This window comes from Vidua chalybeata, chromosome 5, assembly GCF_026979565.1.
Source record: "Vidua chalybeata isolate OUT-0048 chromosome 5, bVidCha1 merged haplotype, whole genome shotgun sequence".
NCBI lineage: Eukaryota > Metazoa > Chordata > Aves > Passeriformes > Viduidae > Vidua > Vidua chalybeata.
The window spans coordinates 3,581,051-3,599,428 of NC_071534.1; the positions used below are offsets into that span (position 1 = coordinate 3,581,051).

The 18,378-nt window shown below is 43.5% G+C and overlaps 1 protein-coding gene across 2 annotated transcripts in view; it reads right to left on the bottom strand.

Moving 5' to 3' along the window:
- The window catches only part of CACNA1C (calcium voltage-gated channel subunit alpha1 C), a 457,698-nt gene that overhangs the window by 72,310 nt on the left and 367,010 nt on the right, over positions 1–18,378 (bottom strand). Inside the window, exons 19-30 of one of the 2 annotated variants that reach the window (XM_053943267.1) lie at positions 16,495–16,627; positions 14,723–14,852; positions 11,073–11,132; positions 10,877–10,936; positions 7,627–7,733; positions 6,093–6,180; positions 4,915–5,022; positions 4,362–4,414; positions 4,109–4,255; positions 3,043–3,244; positions 2,431–2,589; positions 1,073–1,183 (exon numbers count right to left, since the gene is read on the bottom strand). In XM_053943267.1, coding sequence (XP_053799242.1) covers positions 1,073–1,183; positions 2,431–2,589; positions 3,043–3,244; positions 4,109–4,255; positions 4,362–4,414; positions 4,915–5,022; positions 6,093–6,180; positions 7,627–7,733; positions 10,877–10,936; positions 11,073–11,132; positions 14,723–14,852; positions 16,495–16,627 — 1,358 coding nt within the window. The remainder of the gene's footprint in view (positions 1–1,072; positions 1,184–2,430; positions 2,590–3,042; positions 3,245–4,108; positions 4,256–4,361; positions 4,415–4,914; positions 5,023–6,092; positions 6,181–7,626; positions 7,734–10,876; positions 10,937–11,072; positions 11,133–14,722; positions 14,853–16,494; positions 16,628–18,378) is intronic. The other variant, XM_053943268.1, reaches the window with a different exon arrangement.

Sequence of the window (18,378 nt, forward strand, 5' to 3'; positions counted from 1 at the left end):
GGAATAAAGTCACCATGGAGTTGAAAAGCAAAAAAAAGGGCCAGATTCAGTAGAAATGGAGAGCAAAGCTTCAGAACTGAGGATGAGAAAGATGTAAGATTACACCTGGGAGGAGCTAAATTCAGTCACCCCCTAACTTTAACATGAAGGACAAGTATGACTGCCAGACATAAAAGTTCTCATTTTTACCAATCCATAACTGATGCTTCAGAGAACATCTTGACCATCTCCACAGTGTTTCAAAGCACTCTTCAAGACACAACTCCGTGTGTCAAGGTACCACTGAAGATATGAAATGACATGAGGGACCTATATTTAAGTATCTGGATTCAACTGTTTATGACACATCACTGAATTTAAACCCCACAGAAGAAAGTCTTGGGTAATTCTGTGAGGTCAGGATCTATGTCCTTGTCCTGCAGCAGCTGAGAGAACTTAACTAGAAGAGCTTGGAGGTTATAATCATACCCCACAGTGCAGCTGTACTAGCATAATATCATGGCCCAAAGCACAGGACAATACTTTCAGACAGGACCTGCTGGGCTATTGAATATTATCAATGAAGTCTTAAATTCAAAAACCAGAGCAATCCAAGCCGTCACTGAGATGTTGCCCTCCCAGAAGAAACATTTTTTTTCCAAAGCTCATAACTCAAAATGAGTCATGCTTGATTAACTTCACTTGGGTCAGGAGACTAATCATGAGACGCTATTTTAAAATTATATAAGGAAAGTCAGAGAGAGAGCATTAGAATAACATTCAGAATGGGAGATATGTTATAGCCTTAGCAGTGTCACTGTGATAACTTAATGATAACTAGGAGCTGTCTCTATTAGCAGGTGTTGCCTTTTTTTACTTTTTTTTTTGGTTTTATTTTTTTTAAGTGTGTCTACTCTCCAGCAAAAAAAGTTATTAAATGTAAGTGAGACTCCAATCCAGAGAGCAACTGTCCAGCTCAGTTCTTGGTGGGGTAATAGATCAGAAAGTTTCACCTCCTCCTTCTCCTCACAGCTGCCCCACACACATGCACACACACACAGAGGCCAGGGAAATCTACTCCTGGTGCACCTACCTTGGGTTTGAAGGCGATTAATTTCAGGACCATCTCCACAGTGAAGAGGCCAGTGAAGAGCATGTTGAGGATATTCATGGCTTCCTTGAACATGCAGCTCTGACCATAGTGCTGAAAAATAGCAATCCAGCAGGAGTGTGAGGATAGGATGTGCCAGCAGCCAGGAATACACAGGACCCCTCCCGACCTCCCTTCATGCCAAGGTTCTCCAAGGAAGATCCCAGTGCATTTCATGTTTTCAGTTAAGAATTCCCATTTCCCTTCATACATAAGCACTCCCATGTCTCTACCCATTTTTGCCACTTTGGCAAAGTGGCAAAGAGCCATTTTGGCTCTTGATCTCTTTTCAGAAGAATCTTTTTGAGGTGTGGCTACCAAAATCATACCTATTATTCCAATTCAGGGCTCATTATAAATTTGCACAATGTTACAATGTGATCTTCAATTGTGTTTTTTTATCTCAACCTTCCCTCACACTTGGATTACTTTTTTGTTTGATTGTGACTGCACAGTGAGCAGGGATTTCACTGAGCTGTCCATAATGATACCAAGCCATTCCCCAGGTAATTACACTAAATTCAGGATTCTGCAAAGTACATGAGCAGCTCAAATCATATCTTTCCAATATACATTATCTTGCATTTGTCAACTCTGAATTAAATTTGCAGTCATGCTGCCCATTCACTTTATTTTATTAAGATCTTATGAAGTTACTCTCGATTACTATTACTAATGATTCAAACAATAGTGTCTTCAAATTCAAAGTGTCTTCTGCAAGTGTTGCCACCTCACTTTTCATACCCCTATTTCCAGATCATAATGCTTGAACTGATTGCACTGCCTTAGTCTAGGGTCACCTTCCAGTTCATGTTACAAGACCCCATTTGTAGTTGCTTAACTTTACTAAACTTCAAACAGCTGGGATGGATTTTCATGTTCTGTATTGGCACAGGGTGATTTATTCAAAGCAGTTTCAGTTAAAACAATTCAGCTGCAGCTGAATGCAAGGCTGAGAAAATACAGTGTTGAGACATTTTCGGCATTTTTCTTGAAAGGCTCCAGTACTTGCAGGACTCTGTTTAGAAATGAGAAATTTGTTTGTTTTTAAGGAGTCAAAACAAAATTGTTGAAAGTGTCAGATGTTAGCAGGAAGAGGGTGAGAGTTAGATTCCTCATTTCAACTGCATGTCAAAAGAAGTGAACAGGGTACAATTTTTTTTTTTTTTTTGATGTGTTTGTCCCTCTCCCTCTACACATGGTGTGAAGGTGAAAGTAGGTCTCAACCTCAGCCATTTGTGCATTTCCCCCAGCAAAGTCTACTACTTCATCACCTGGAGGTTTTCTGCTTGCTTACTTACTTGCATGGCCAGGCAGATGGTGTTCAGCAGGATCAGAACGAACATCAGGTATTCAAAATAGGTGGAGTTGACCACATACCAAACTTTGTACTGGTACTGGTTTTTAGGGATGTATCTCCGCAGAGGCCGGGCTTTCAGGGCATACTCTACACACTGGCGCTGTGGGAGAGGCAAAGTACATTTAAAACTCAAACTCAAAATATCAGGGTGGTCAGCTACCTTCAAATGTAATAAAAAATGCAATATATTTCAACGTTTTTTTCTGAAATGAAAGAGCTTAGTAGAAGAATTTCTTTTGGGTCACAACGTGAATGTGCACATTCTGCCTGTTAAAGACTTCTATATGCAATTACTTTGGCCAGACACTGCTGTTTTGCTCATCTAATCTCAGTGAAACGAATAGTACAGCAAATATTTTTAAGTAATTGTCCCTTGAGCAAATCTTACAGCAAGATTTTTTTCTACATGACTCCTAAAAGATGTCAGCAAAGCCAGCTTACAGTTCTATCTGTTGGCAAGCTTAACATTTTCCTCTCTGTGTGCATTTATCTATTAAAAGCTTACTCTCAATGCATTTTCTACCTTTATTGACAGCAGGGTGTTGTAAATTACCTGGTTTTTGTCCAGCTCACAGTTCTTGTACTCTTGTTCTCCTTGTTCCTGAAATGTGACGATGACGAAACCAACGAAGATGTTCATCATGAAGAAAGCAATGATGATGATGTAGATAATAAAGAAGATGGAGATCTCAACCCTGTGATTATAGATGGGTCCCACATCCTCCATGTGGGAATCAATGGACCTATACAGCAACCTGAAAGCAAACAGGAGCCAAATGCAGAGAAAATCTGCAACTGCCTTGAGGCCTTATAGGTGATGCTACTAAAGTTTAACTTTGTGATTTTCTTCCACTTGTATAAAAATTAATTCACTCAGAGATGTTCAGACTTGCACTGATCTGAGTGCAAATGCTTGCAAAGGAGAAGACCTGGCTCTTGCTAATTCTACATTTGAACCTGTTCAGGGGTGAAATGTCTTCATAGTTGAACAAAATTATGCTCTTCAGTTAAAAAAAGACAGAACAGTCTCAACAGGGTTGTTGGGAATTGAGTTTTGTGAGAAAAGGGAATCCTAGGAGTCAAGGGTTGTTAACACTGCTGTTGGCATCACCTGGTGACACAGGTCAGGGTCAGCCCCTGCATGTCCACATCACCCTGAGTGACTCCGTGGGAGTCCCCAGCCCCAGTGGCACAGACAGCAGGGCCTGGAAAGACACTCCATGTCTGCCAGTACTGCAGAGGCAGCGTTTCATATTGCCCTGCTGGCTCCACGGGGAGACTCAAACCTGGCAATGCTGGAAAGGACCTGACATGCATTTTACATTCATTTATACACATAATAATGGTAACAAATGCTATTATCACTACCACTAATGGAAATCATCTTTTAAGAACTAGAGACAGTGCTTTACACTGTTTACAAGTACAGTAACAGAAATCCCTGCAGGCCCTGAGGAATTTACAAAGTACATAATGCTACAGTGCTACTATTGCTGTATTTGAAGCTCTAGACTTATTTAAATCATTAGAAAGGGAAAGACTATGCTCTGCCTCTGAGTTTTCTCTTTTGAAATGAATGAGGACATTGCTAGCATTGCACCAGCCCGAGAAACACTCACTCTGGCCAGCCCTCAAAGGTGGAGACGGTGAAGAGGGCCATCATGGCAGTGAGGACGTTGTCGAAGTCGAACTTGCTGTTCTCCCAGCTGCGGGGCTGGATCATGGGCTGGCTGACCTCCCCATCCTTGTAGGTGATGTAGTACCCTCTGTGGGTGGAGAGTGCAGACAGCAGTGGCACACCTGCACCGCCTGCGCGAGGCGCTGCGCGGGGGCGGCCGGCCAAGGGGAGGGATTGGAAAAGCTCAGACCCACCTGCACTCTGCTTCCGTCTGCTTGGAGCTGTCAGTGCAGCTGTACAGCTTGCCCTGAGAAAGGAAGAAAGAGGAGTGAACCTTCTGCTTGCACGGTACTTTTATGTGTATGTCCTGAGCACTTGTCAGGAGGGTGGTGAAAGGCAAGGAGATAAAAGCAGACATTAAGAAGGGAATGAACAACCCCCCCGTGCTTATCTGCCCCTTCCTCTGCAAGATGAGAGGCAGGGAGCCTGCAAGGAACAGTCCTTTTGATCAGCCCCCTTCACCTTCCCGGAACCGTGTCATGCCAATGTAAAGCTGTTTAGGGAAGAACAACATTACTGATCATGTCATCTGATCACAGATGATGGGCAAGAGCTCTGCATATGCCTGGCTCAGTGTTGGAGAACTGGTAGCAGAAGCCCAGGTAACACTGACAGTGCCCCAAATGTCTTGCCTGTTACACACAAAAGACCCCATTTTCCCTTCCTCAAGCTTTCTATGCTGTTTTTCTCCCCATCCCTGAATACAGCTCAATGCAATGGATGAATGAATGGGCCCAATGGTTTTACCTTAAACAGCTGAACTCCAATGCAGGCAAACATGAACTGCAGCAAAGTGGTGACAATCACAATGTTCCCGATGGTTCGGATGGCGACAAACACACACTGGACCACGTGCTGCAAATGGAAGAGAGGAACAAAAGCCACTTGTGGGATTGTTCTCAACTGTTCTGGCTAAGGGAAAGGCCCAAGAATAAAAATAAAAATAATAAGAAAAAATTATTTAACCAATACCCATTGCCCAAGTAATGTCTCAGGAAAGGGGATCAACTTATTTCATTCCTTGCTGAACTTTTAGAAGCAGGCAGAAGCAGGTAGGAAATACCAGAACTCAGCTCTCTGAAACTTCCTACATAAATGGGCAGCCAACAGCACATAGGAAGGAGTTTATCTAATACAGAAAGGTTATGCTTAGGGTTGTGGGCCCATCTGTAACCCCAGAAAATCACATAGTTTCACCTCTGTGCTGATGGGGCCATTCAGCTGAAAAGCAGCTTGTCAGAAAAGGACCTGGCAATCCAGGTGGACACAAAGCTGAATATGAGCCTTCACTACAAAGATGGCAAGTGCTATCCTGGGCTGCATTAGGCAAGATTTTAACAAGCTGAAGGAGGTGATTCCTCCCTTTTACTCAGCACTGGTGAGACTATGCCTGTTGTACTGGGTCTAGTTCTGGCTCCTCAGTACAAGAGAACCATGGACATACTGGAGGAAGTCCAGTCCAGCAAAGTGCCACAAAGATGACTTAAGGGATTGGAGCATCTCTCCCACAAGAAAAGCTGAGAGAGCTAGGTTTGTTCATCTGAGAGGAGGCTCAGGGGAATCTGGTCAATGTATATTAATGGCTGAAGGGAGGATGCAGAGGAGCTCTTTTCAGTGGTTCCCACTGACAGGACAACGGGTACAAACTGAAACAGAGTAGGTTTATCTGAACATTGAGAAACACTTCTACTGTCAGGGTGACAGAGCATTGGAACAGGTCATCCAGAGAGGTTGTGGAGTTTCTCTCCTTGGAGCTACTCTAAAGCCTGGGCAACCTGCTCTCAGTGGCCGTGCTTGAGCAGGTCCCTTCCAACCTCAGCCATACTGTGATTCTGCTGAAACTTTACTTGAACAACTGCAAACACCCTTGTAGCCTGAAATAACCTGAATTTATAGTTTACAGAATGCACTGGGACTTTTCTAACCTTTAGTCCTTTGGCTCTGTTGATGGCCCTCAGTGGTCTAAGGACCCGCAGAACACGCAGGATCTTCACCACATTAATGGCACTGGACCTGGAAGAAAGCATTGGAAGGTTTGAGAGATACAGCAATGTGGGAAGTGTGCAGCTAGGACAGACCTTTGAAATTCTGCACAGCCTGAGGCTGCATAAGGTATTTATTCAACTGTTTGCCATGGCACTTCACGGGTAAGGAAACCAATTTCTGATGTTTTCTTCAGAGATCTGGCTTCTTGTTCTGGATTTCATAATCTCTGCTGTATTAATAGAGGGGGAGTGGAACTTGGGCAAGGTGTATTTTTAGACCAGGGCAAACAGATTCTGTAGAAATCTATGATATAGAAATTGTGCCAAGATGTAGTCATTACCAAGGCATTTTCAGAGAAGGCTCAAAGAAGCACTCCACTGAAATATTCACAGAAGAGTGAAAAGTCCAGGAGACTTCAGCATTAAAGGTAGACTATCCACCTGGAGTTTGATCCTACAGTGTGTCTGGCCCCTGAATCCACAAATCATTTAGGTGTGTACATAAATTTAAGGATGTGAAAGCTCCCACTTTTTGATTAGGATGACTTATGTGCTCATTTTTAAGCACTGAACACAACTATCTTCTGCAGCAGAGCTCTCTGCGCCTTCCAAGACTAAAACCCTGACTGAGAATCTTCCTCGTGCTCAATGACATCATGTTCTCCTACTGATTTTGGGAACAGTTTTAATGTTAACACACCAAGAGTCTGACTTAGGTCTGGAAGAAAGAAACAGCAGGTCAAAACAAGAACTGTGCCATTCTTAAGACTTTGACTGAAAGCCCAATGGAACCTACAAATTGCCCTACATCATTTAATGTGCAAATTATGTGAGCTGCTAGCCTATGATGGTAACAACTGGGAGCTTGTTTCTTATCAGGTATGAATCTAATTAGGGAACTTCCTACCTGACACACGGTTGAGTAAATCTATAAATTGCTAAGTAAATTAACAGATGAACCAAAGGAAATCAGCATGACAGAGCAGCTACTACCACTCTGAAGATTCTCACAAAACTCATCAAGTGCTTGATGGCCTTCCATTGACTAAGACTCACAGCATCTTAGGAAGTAGGAAAACATTATCAGCCTCATTTTCCAAAGAGGTTATGAAAGTCTTGGAGGGAACCATAAGTCACTGAACTGTCCTGAACTGATTCAGTGAAACAAAGGCCATGGAACAAAGCTAAGTGTCATGATTCCCAATACACCTATTTTTTATTCTCATTTGCTCTTTCTGAAAGATTCCCCTCTCTGGGTCACCAGAGTAGCATTTCCCAGTTACTACCTCCTCTCTTGAGGATGAATTTTAACGGCCTTGAACCACCTGAGAAAAACAGCTCATGAATACCCCAACAGGCTAGTGAGAAGAATCTTACCCAGGTGAGACAATGAGCCTGAGCCGTCCCTCCCAGCCCAGCCCTACAATCCCCCCCCACCCCCCAAAAACCAGCCCGCTGGAAACAGCTCACTCACTGGATGCCAAAGGAGATGAGCGAAACGCTGACCACCAGCAGGTCTAAGATGTTGAAATAGTTCCTGCAGAAGGAGCCCTTGTGGAGGAAAGCCCCGTAGGCAGTCATCTGCAGGGAGGCACACGGAGACACAAACACACCTTGCCATCAGCAGCTGCTCAGGAGCCAAACCCACCTGGCTACGCTCAGAGTGGATAGCTGGGGAGGGGGCAGTATTTCTATTGCTGGCAGACAATTTACCCCCAGACCCCAAAGCAGAAGTTGAGCCCCAATGGAAAGAAAAGAGAGTGAAAAAGACAGCAAGACAACTGTGAAAGGCCTAACTAAAGAAAGCGAGGAAAATATGCACTTGAAGTGCAGTGAATACATAACATTTGAATTAGCAAAGCAGCAGAATGACTGTTTGCAAAAACTACTCTTTGCAATCATTTGCTTTCCTCTTTTTCTTCAGTGACAGAGGATACTTGTATTATATAAAGGCCTCTCTAGCAAAATTGAATAAAAAATACAAAATAAAATGGGTAATGTGTAATGCTTTTCAGTACTTAGACCAGCTGCAGTGGACAGTTGATCGCTCAGGGATAAGATGCTTTAGAGCTGAACTGAAACAACAGGAGGAATTACTGCTCTCTCCAGCTTGGTCCTTCTGTTCAGCTCAATCCCACATCCCTTTTCCTATTAATTTTTACTCTACATGCAGTTGCATTTTCCCTTTAGTTTTCCTTACAAAGCCCAGGCTGCATTCCTTGGAGCAGGGTCGTTTCTTTGTGGAGGTAATCATTATCAACATCACCAGGCAGAGGGAGGGAAAACAGTTCCAAATTTTGCAAGGGAGGCTCTGCCCTGCCTGGGTGTGACGGGGTATTGAGAACCTGCTGGCTTTGAGGAGGATGTCACAGCTCCAGAACTGGATTGAGTGACAGTGTAAACAGAGTTCTCTTACCAAATATGAGCCTGGCACAGTTAAAGAGGGTGAGCTGATGGGGTATTTGTACCACCTACCTTAGATTTGGTGAGTGATCTAATGGAGCTGCTTTGAAGAAACCCCATCCCCACAACTGCTAATGTTCCTTTATTAGGAATTCTCATTCCCATCCAGGAATACAGGCTTCTAAGTTTGGTCCTCTGAATCTCATCTAAGTTAGGTGTCTAAAGTAACCTGAGGCGGACACCATGACACTGAGCTGTAGCCAGAATTCCAGCTGGGAAGTGTGAACTGGAAAGTCAAACTGGAGTTTTCTGGCTCCCACCAGCAGCTCAGGATGGTGTACTGGCTGGAAGTTTCCAGCCTGTCACAACTTTATTCAGAACAAGGTGGAAGGGCACATGGTATATTGGATTATTTTCTTCACCAAACATCCATGACATCAGGGAACTGACTGTCAATCAGACAGAAATCAGAGGAGGAGGAAGTATAAACTCTGGTCTTGGCTTAGAATTTATACTTGTACACACATTCAGCTGGGGAAGGGAGGAGGGGTTCTTGCCATAACAAAGGTGGTAAAGATGCCCTTTACTGGTTAGATTTTGTATGGCAATCTTGAAAGAAAGACACCATTGAAATCAGGAGGGGAAGCTCTGCTGAGTTTAAGTTCGGTACAAATTGTGGTTCTCTCAAGCCTATTGAGAGATTTTGTCATCTCAGAAAAGACTCTCAGAGAGTGTATAATCTATATCTACCTCCCATCTGGGGCATCAAACAAGCTACAGCCTTTTAGGATCCAGTTAAAGATCCTTGGCAGTCACCTTGCCAACATTCACCAGAATGCAGGTGTTGTTATAAGCAGCATGGGGGCAGATGAAGCTTGTTCCTCTACAGCCTTGAACATCCCATGGCCATTCATTCTTTTGTTTTCACCACCTACATTAACTTTGCTGTTTTGCAAAACATTGTGCTCAGTGAAGGCAGCAGAGAAACATGTGCTGAGAAAACAAGCTATTTGTGACTTACACTTATGGCCCTTGCACTATTCTCCCACTTGAACTTAGAGAATATCCAGGGATGTTGTCATAAATCACTGAACCTCGGAAGGCCCAGGCTGGGTTAAGTTCTGCTTCCACTGAAGTCATTAGGAGTGTTACCACTTCCTTCAGAGCAAGCAGAATTAGTGAGTCCAAACAGGTAAGCTTGAACTATTGTCTCATTTTTAAACGTTGCTGTTGGGATATTTTCCTTTTCTTGACAGGCCTTTTGGATCTGCCATGTGATCTGTGCACATTCAGATTTATTGTGTAAACACAGATGCAAACTGCACACAGGCATAATGTGTACATCTCTCTGGAGAACATTATGGCTTTGGTAATTTCAAGTCATATCAAAAAAAGCACGTTTCTCTATAAAAATATGCAGGGGCCACCCTGCTTGCCAGCCTTCCATATAGATACTGTTATTAGGGTCTTGAGCTGCAAAATTTGAGTAACTCCAAGGCACTGCCTGCCAGCACTTAGAACTAGCTTGCTGAGAAAAAAAAAAGAAAAACAGCTGCCAAGTGAACCTAGCATTTAGAAAGCAAGAACTTTTCTCAATTACTGTTATTTAAATTATTAGCCTACTAATTTGGGAAAATTAGAGTTAAGAACAAGGCAGCCTATTTTTATTTTCTTCCAAGCCAAACCATTCTCCTGCACATTCCCCTTGGTACAGAGCACGTTCCTGGGAAAAGGGAAGCTGGGTTTTGATGCAGCAATTTTCATTGGCAGCTACTGTCCTTGGTGTCTCAGTGATTTGTACTCTTGGTTCTCTCTCTACACCTAAAAAGTGAGCTTTGCACTGTGCTCCCTGACTTCTGCTTCGCTGTGCACCCTGTAAGGTCACAGAACTCATCAGGCACCCTTTGGGCTGGTTTCTGCAGAATAGAGACCTTATCTTTGCCTGTGTAAGAGGTGTGTGTATTCAGAGTTTCTTGCAGAGCAGAAAAATCCTGTTTTGGAAACACTGGCCAGGGTGGAGGGAGAAATTTATCAGGGGATGGCCTTTTTCTTGGTCCTCTCTTACATTTCCCAACATTGCATCCTTTCATTGCAATTCCCCTAAAAAGCATTATTTTGCTATAGGCCCTCAATTACAAGTCTGAGTATCAAAATTTCCCAGGAGACTTTTAAAGCAACTACTGAAATGTCAAATGAAAAGAAAAACAACCCTTTGTGTAGAGATAATAACGGGGTTAAAAAAAAAAAAAAAAAGAGAGAGCGAAAGAGAGAAAGAAAGCGAAAGAAAAGAAGACAACAAGTGTATTTCTCAGATTGGTTACCTTAAGAATAATTTCTAATGTAAAGATACTAGTGAAGACATAGTCTGCATTGCCTAGGATCTGAAAAATAAGCACAGTTGGGTTAGTGGTACTGAGCGTGACCTGGGAACAAACAGGCGTGTGTGTTAGCAACAGAGATTGGCAGAAAACTAGAAAGCTTGTGAACAAGTGATGGTAGAGAAGATGGGCACTTTACCTTCAGAGCAATTTCAATGGTGAAAATGACAGTAAAAACTATATCAAAATAAAAGAGAATCTGTAAAAACAAAAGGGGATAGGAGTGGGGAGGGTAGGTCAGTGACTGATCACTTGAGTGGGGAATCACAGTTAAAATCAAATACACGAGTGCTTTTCACGAGGGGATGAGGACGACTCTATAGGGAATGGTTTTGTAACAGTGTCCTGTTGAATGCAGTGAAGGTCCTGGCACAGAGGACAAGAAGCACATTACATGAAATCTTTCCTGAGTTACAATCCCACGAGCACTATAGAGGCAAAATAACTTTTTGATTGCTGTAGGATTTTTTTTTTGTTGTTGTTTTTAATCTCATAAAGAGCATTCAAGGGTTTTCCCAAATAGGATTCTAAACTGAGAATACAAAGAATTCCTGGTCTCTCAGTGGAAAACATGAGATTCCTTCTTATTAACTTCCATTCAGTCTTGTCCTGTGCCTCTCTCAAAGGAAGGAAAGCAAACTGCAAAATCATACTCTAGCTATTTCTTTTCTCTGTCCTGAATTGCTCTGGATTAGGATGAATAACAAAGACTCTGCCAATTGAACAGCATCCCAGCCCTTGTATTGCAACCATAATTTAGTCATTTGCTAAAGGTGCCTAACTTAGATCCTGCATCTTTCTATTTGCATCCTGAATAACCAGCCAGCTGAAATGCTCTTCATTCCCAGGAACTTAGGCCTGGTGATGGAGAGACCTGTGGCATGCACAGACCAAAAAAAGTGGTGTCACAGGAGGCAGTGAGAAGTCTAGAAGTGTAAAGGGGCTTTCAAAGTAGCAGCATCAAGGACAGGAATGTCCTTCACTGCCAATATGTTGGCATCCCACAGTAAATGGGAACTTTCTCACTGATTTATGGGACCAGGATTGAACTCTCTTTGTTTCCAATATATTTTAATATCCCAATCCACTTTAGTGCTATCTACACTACAAATGTTGAACATCAAAAGTATCATGCCCATGGTTTACTGTTGTTTTACCACCATCATGTTTTAAACCAGCAGGCCAATATATGGAAGCTGTAGAAAATGGATAATTTGTGAAATTTAGACCTTTGCTGCTAAAACACTGATAAACATCAACCAGGGAACTGCCTGCTCCCATCCCACAGGCATTTATTGTATCTCAGCACCTGTATCCTCACTCAGATTTATAGGTGGCTAAATTCTTACAGCTTGGTATGCAGAGGGGCATCTATTGCAAATTCCAGGGTTATTTCACATTGCACTATTAAAGCACAATCCAAATCTGGATTGAATTGCAGACACTGCATGTCAAATAGGGGAGTGTATCACTTACTGCTGCCATATAACTCAAAATTCTTCAGGTCACTGCTCAGTTTCTAATTCCAAATTTTCCTCAAGGCTGTCTTGGGCTCTACCAATTTTTGCAGCTTAGAGAATTAAGAAAGGGCCGCTTCAAAGGGACAGATCTTGATTTTAACCTATATTAATTTACATACATTACAACTGGAAATATCCTTTTGCCTTGCTGCTTTGTAAGTCCTGACATTTGATTATTTTATCAATGGAATAATTTTATAATTAACGGGCCAGATTCACGGGTACTCTCTAACTGCTTTGCATGACTCCACTAACATAAAGAAACTGCAAACTTGATTAAAGTGAATGATTAAGCTGTACCTGTTGCTGCTTTAGCCCACCAGGGGCCTGCAAAGGATCTAGAACACACTGGTGAATGTGGCCCCAAAGCTGCAGCCAGCAAAGATGAAGTCGTGCCTAATGAAAATGGTTACTGCCCCACCTGTGCAGGCAGCCCCATTTATCAGCTGTATTTATGTATCAGGCATATTTGCTATTATCTAAATATGAACTTGCTCTAGAGTATATTAAAGTGAATGAGCACCTTGCCAAGCTGCTAACAGGAGAATATTGTGAGCACAGTCTTAGCACTTGCTGGGCCTTCAAAGGCTGTTTGGTCAGACTGGGCTGGCACTTCCAAGCACTCGCTGCCTGAGCCCTGTGTGACACAAAAGGACACAGCCTGCCCCAGGAAAGCAGCAGAGCCCAAGCCTCTCCACGAGCCCTTGCTGGGCTCTCTGTCCCTGTCTTCCTGCTCTGGGATGGTCTGTGCCAGCAGCATCCCCAGTCTGCACAAGTCCTGGAGCACAGGCTCGTGCTGAGTGAAGGCAGAGGCAGCTTTGCTTTCAGCTTGATTTCAGCTTGCTTTCTTCCTTTCCCTCCCAGGCTCCGTGTGGGCACAGGGGAGGGCACGATCTCACTGTTCTACTGTCACAGAGCAAAGGCAGGCCACATTTGCAACCCAAACATCTTGTCAGTGTCCCCTTGTGTGATACATTTTAAACATCTGTACCTGCAAAAGTTAAACACAGATTTTTCATGCAACACCAGTGGCTTCAATTACACAAAACAGTGCTTTGCCTTAAACCTTCAGCTTTTTAATCCAGCACAACCAGCTCTGACTCTTTTTTTCCCCTCTCATTTAAATCTCTCTGCTACAGACTCAGTTTCTGTGGCATGTCAGGAGCCAATCTGCCAGCTGACATGCTGAAGCACTAATACATATTGGCATTCAGTTATCCCTACAGAGTGTGCACCCTCATTTGTGCACAAGTGGGTTTATTGGTGGCACAGGTTGGATTATTTAGCATCCTCCTTCAGGACAAAATGCAAAGCCACTCTGAGATACGCTCAGGAATAGACTTCCATTAACACCTTCTCTGCATGCACATATGTGTTCAAATGCATGCTCAGGCCAGGATATTTCAGGGAGCAGTAAATTAAGGTTTATTATTAAACAAGAAAAAACCATCCCACTTCTCAATCCTAGCAAACTCTTCAGGCATTGAGGCACCAAAATGCCACTGCAGGCACCAGAAATCAGAGGTCTTGCTGACTCCTCATTTCTGCAATGACCCCTGACTAATGGAAACAACCACTGGCAAAGTTAAAGGAGCACTGAACATTTTAAAAGGCAAATAAGAATGGTCAGGAAAGAGGGTGAGAATGTATCTCTGTGCTGAATGCTTTCCTCTTCTCTCCCCAGGCAGGTAAGGAGAGGAGCACAGCATATTTTTTGAGGGTTATCTCAAATTTAATGATAGCTTTGCGGCTTGTGTTCAAAAAGTCTGATCCTAACCTTGATGACATCAATTTCCCCCAGAGTGACAGCATCAAACTCAAGAATGTTACTCCTGATTTACAGCAGTGTGAATAAAATGAAAATCAGGCCCTGGGCTTTTTAGTTTAAAAGACAGCATGTGGCAACAGAACAAATGTTCCAAAGGGAACCTGATAATCCCTCAAAATCAAATTATCTGTATCCCCAATCAATGTTTTTACAGCTCATTTCTAATGCTTTAATCCCAGGGAACAATAATTTTGCTTCAGCCTCCTGTTCTTCCTTTCCCTACACACACTTCTGAAGTGAACTAGAGGCCAGATTCTGCGCTGACTCATGTTTCCTGCAAAACCTAATGATTTCACACACAGCCTACAAATGGCAGGAATCATGAAGACAGGCACTCCCAAGCCTCTGATGCAGCCTCTTCTGCCTTTCCTGGCTTCAAATCATGATCTGCTTGTCCCACACTTGCAATACCCAGTGAGGGAAGGAGGATGTGGAGCATACTTGGTTCCTAAAGGAGAGGTGTCGCACGGGGTCCTCAGCTGCCAGGGAGATGCTGCTGAGCAAGATGAAAAATAGGATCAGGTTGGTGAAAATGTTATCATTAACGATTCGATGGCAGTGGACACGAAACCTGCAAGAGAGAGGAGAGGCACAAATTTATCCCTCAAAGAACATTAAGACCTGGGAAACATTTCCCCCCCTCCTCTTCTGCCAGCAGGACTGGAGGATTGCCCTGCAGAGCATCTTCCCTCTGCCCCAGCACAGGGGCAAGGTGTGCAGGGCAATGCTGGCTCTCCACACAGGACTCACACTCGATGTGTTTGAATGGGGAACAATCACTCCCTCCTGACAGAGCTTTTTGTGATTTCCATGTGGTCTGAAACCTGCCAGCCCAGAATTATATCCCTTGCTTTCATTTATGGAACCATTCCTGATTCATTCAGGAGGAAAGCAGCAGAAACAGGCTTTAGGGTGCCAATGTCTTTCTGAGCTGGGACTGGAGTGTCACTTAACAGGAGCTGTGGGGGATCTACCTTGCTAACAGAGTACAGGCCTGGCCAAATGGATATAGGGCAGGCTGGCATCAGCAAATGACTTCTGAGAGACATCATGCCTTGCAGGTTGTATGCTAAACACAGGCCCACTTGGTGCTCTTAGTGGGAAACTAAAAGGTAAAGAAGGAGCAGTCTCCCATCAAACTTGCTTACTGGAGACCATTACAGCACTTTCCATCTGTTGGTAGCAGGATGGGAGGAGTTAAACCCCATAATAGCTCTGTGCATAATTCTACAGGCACTTCATTAATCTATTTAGCTCTACTCTTGGCTGTTAGGGCTTCAAGTCCCTATTACAGCAATTTTACAGATGACTGCAGAGGTTAATTTAGTTCTACAAATGACAGGGGGTGGGTGGCAAAGCTAGCATTAGAGTCCACGAGCCCCAGTCCTCCTCAGTCCCTCCCTGTTACACATACCCAAGGAGGAGTGGCACAAGCTCTGCTGGGGAAAAATGGCTCTGAATTCAGCGGTGCAGGAACAGCCCTGCCTTCCTCTGGGGCTGTGTTTGAAGGCTGAGTCCTCAGGAGAGACCCTGGAATACGTGGTGCTGCACAGAGCATTGGGCAGTGAGCTCACTGCTGTACCCTTGCAAAGATAAACTCACCTGTCTCCTAACAGCCCTCCACCCACAGGTGCTGCACATCTGTTCTGGAAAGGCAGGTGTGACAACATGAGGCTGCACTGCAGGAGCCCAGGGGTGGAGTGTGAGAGAAGAACTGTGCTCCCTAGGCTCCTCCTAGAGCTATGGACTCTCCTCCCCCTCTCATTTCTTCTTTTATGCTCATTCTTGATGTGCAGCAATGGGCAGAGACACATGAACTCCCTACTGGGGAGTGGATTTTGGGCAGAGCTTAGGGCAGGAAGCTGCTACCTCCCACTTGATTGATTGCATGATGGCTCTCCTGCAGTTTGGACCTGGATGTGTCGGGAAATTCCAATTGCTGACTCGCCTCTGTGTCCCCCATTTCTGAAGCTTTCCTGATTTGTGTCTTCAATCAAACCTTGCACGTGCCATGAACTCCCATTGCAAATTTTCACTGTACTCCCTACAGTTGTGGTTTCATAGGATTTCATGCCTTAAAGGAGAGGTGGGTCAAAGGAGGCCTCGGGTGTGAACTGCTGAAAGGGAGCTCTGCACCTTATAACTTTGGGGCCCAGTGTGAAAGGGGTACCAGCTCTTCACCTCCTTCTTCTGGCTAAGAATCTCTTAAGTACCTGTTGTTAGGACTGAAGATGAAAAAAGCACTGGCATCAGGCATGGGCACAGCCTTTTCCTTGAGGTGCAGCTCAGACATCGGGCGAGGTCGAGGGCCGACAGGCATCTCAGGTTCTTCCTCATCTTCCTCTGCTGCGAGAAGCATTTTTGTGTTTTATTGCAAAATACAACCCGTTCCAAAGTGCTAAGGCATTTGTCTCTGTCATAACTAGGGCTAAAAACCATTAAAATAGGATGCTGAAGCCTTGACTTTCTTGCCCTTCCTTCCTTTAAGGCAGTGCCCTTTACCCTGTGCTCACCCTGGCAGACAATGGTCTCGTCTCTCTGTAAAACCATTAGTCATGGTAAACCTACAACATTCTCACAACACTCTCCTCACATGCTTCACAGTTCCTTCTGCAAAAAAACAAACAGGAAGGCTACTTCTAATGGCTCATTTGAATCTTTCTTGCTGAGGTCTAGATACATTATTTGTTTTCTTGTTTTCCATGGACACGGAAAATTAAAAATTGCCTTCCTCTTGCAGAAAGCTTTTGCATACTTGACGACCACTCTTATGCCTCTGGGAGAATATCTGGTTCCTAGAGCAAAACAGCAGCAGCCTTTCCTGAGGTGCTGTGTTCCCCAGGTCTCTGATCACTCCTGCTACTTGCTTCCAGATTGTCTGCAGGATTAACCTGCAGCTGAGGTTTTACTGCTTCAGAGGAAAGCTAGATTAATTCTTATATCACGTGATGCTATCTTCCTGTTAAATGTCCTTCATGGAGACTTTTCATTATACTTTGGCATTAATTTGCCATCAGTGTCTGATATGCACAAAGCACAGATTATTTACTACAGAGCAACAATCTGGCCTGTCACTCCCCACTCTGCATTTCTGCTGCTGACTATTCCCAAAAGTGGCACTTAGACCTCTTCCTTACTGAAGGGCATATTTTTTTCTTTTGACCATTCCACCAGTTTATCAAGATTGTTTTCCTTCTATTTGTGAGCATCTCCATGGAGCTGCTGCTACATCTGGAACTGTGTCTGGATGAGTACATGTATGGCCCAGAACAAACAGTGAGCACGTGCACATCGACTTACACTGATCAGAAAGTCTTAAAATTGTCCCCTTTTATAATTTAGTGTGGGGGGGGGGGAAGGTCAGAAAGATGGGAATGAGGCTGAGACTCTTGAACCTGTGTCATCTCCAGGCAGATCAGTGAGCAACCTCAATATAGAAAATGGTGAGATGAAGGCTAAGTGGTACCTGAAAGAAAAGCTTCTGCCTTTGAGGATTTCTTCTACCTGCTGAAGTCAGATGTTGTTTTGTATATGACATGACAGGATTTTGCTATTTTAAAGATCCCAATCCTCTCACTTAATCAGCAAGACAGGAAAAAATCTTTAAGAAAAGAGCCTGACATGTTAGACACAACAGATTAATCTTCCAGGCACTGCAAAGAAGGACACTCTAATTAAAAGGTTCATCTTGAGTCCATAAAGGGAGATAAGCTCCAGGAATTGTGTTCCTTTAGGGTGAGATACTGTACTTGATCTGGTTACAGGACACATCAGAAAGAGCAGATGAATCAGCACAGATCTGATCTAGATATCAGAGAGAGGAGAAAAGTGTCCTTTTTGAAGGCATGCATTATTACATGTAAATAGGATTCTTTCTTTACACTGCCAGTACCAAGAGTTCAGCTCAAATTCACTTGATAGATCTTTGCATAAATGTTTGAGCTGGTACATAGAGTCTGTACTTTTTAAGTCAGTCTATTTTTTAACAGCTCAATTTTATGTGTAATATGCTTCATAATACTCTTTCTACAGGCTTTATTAGTTAAAGAAATATCTTTCAGAAGTACTTTTTTACACAGGACTTGTAGAATAGGTGT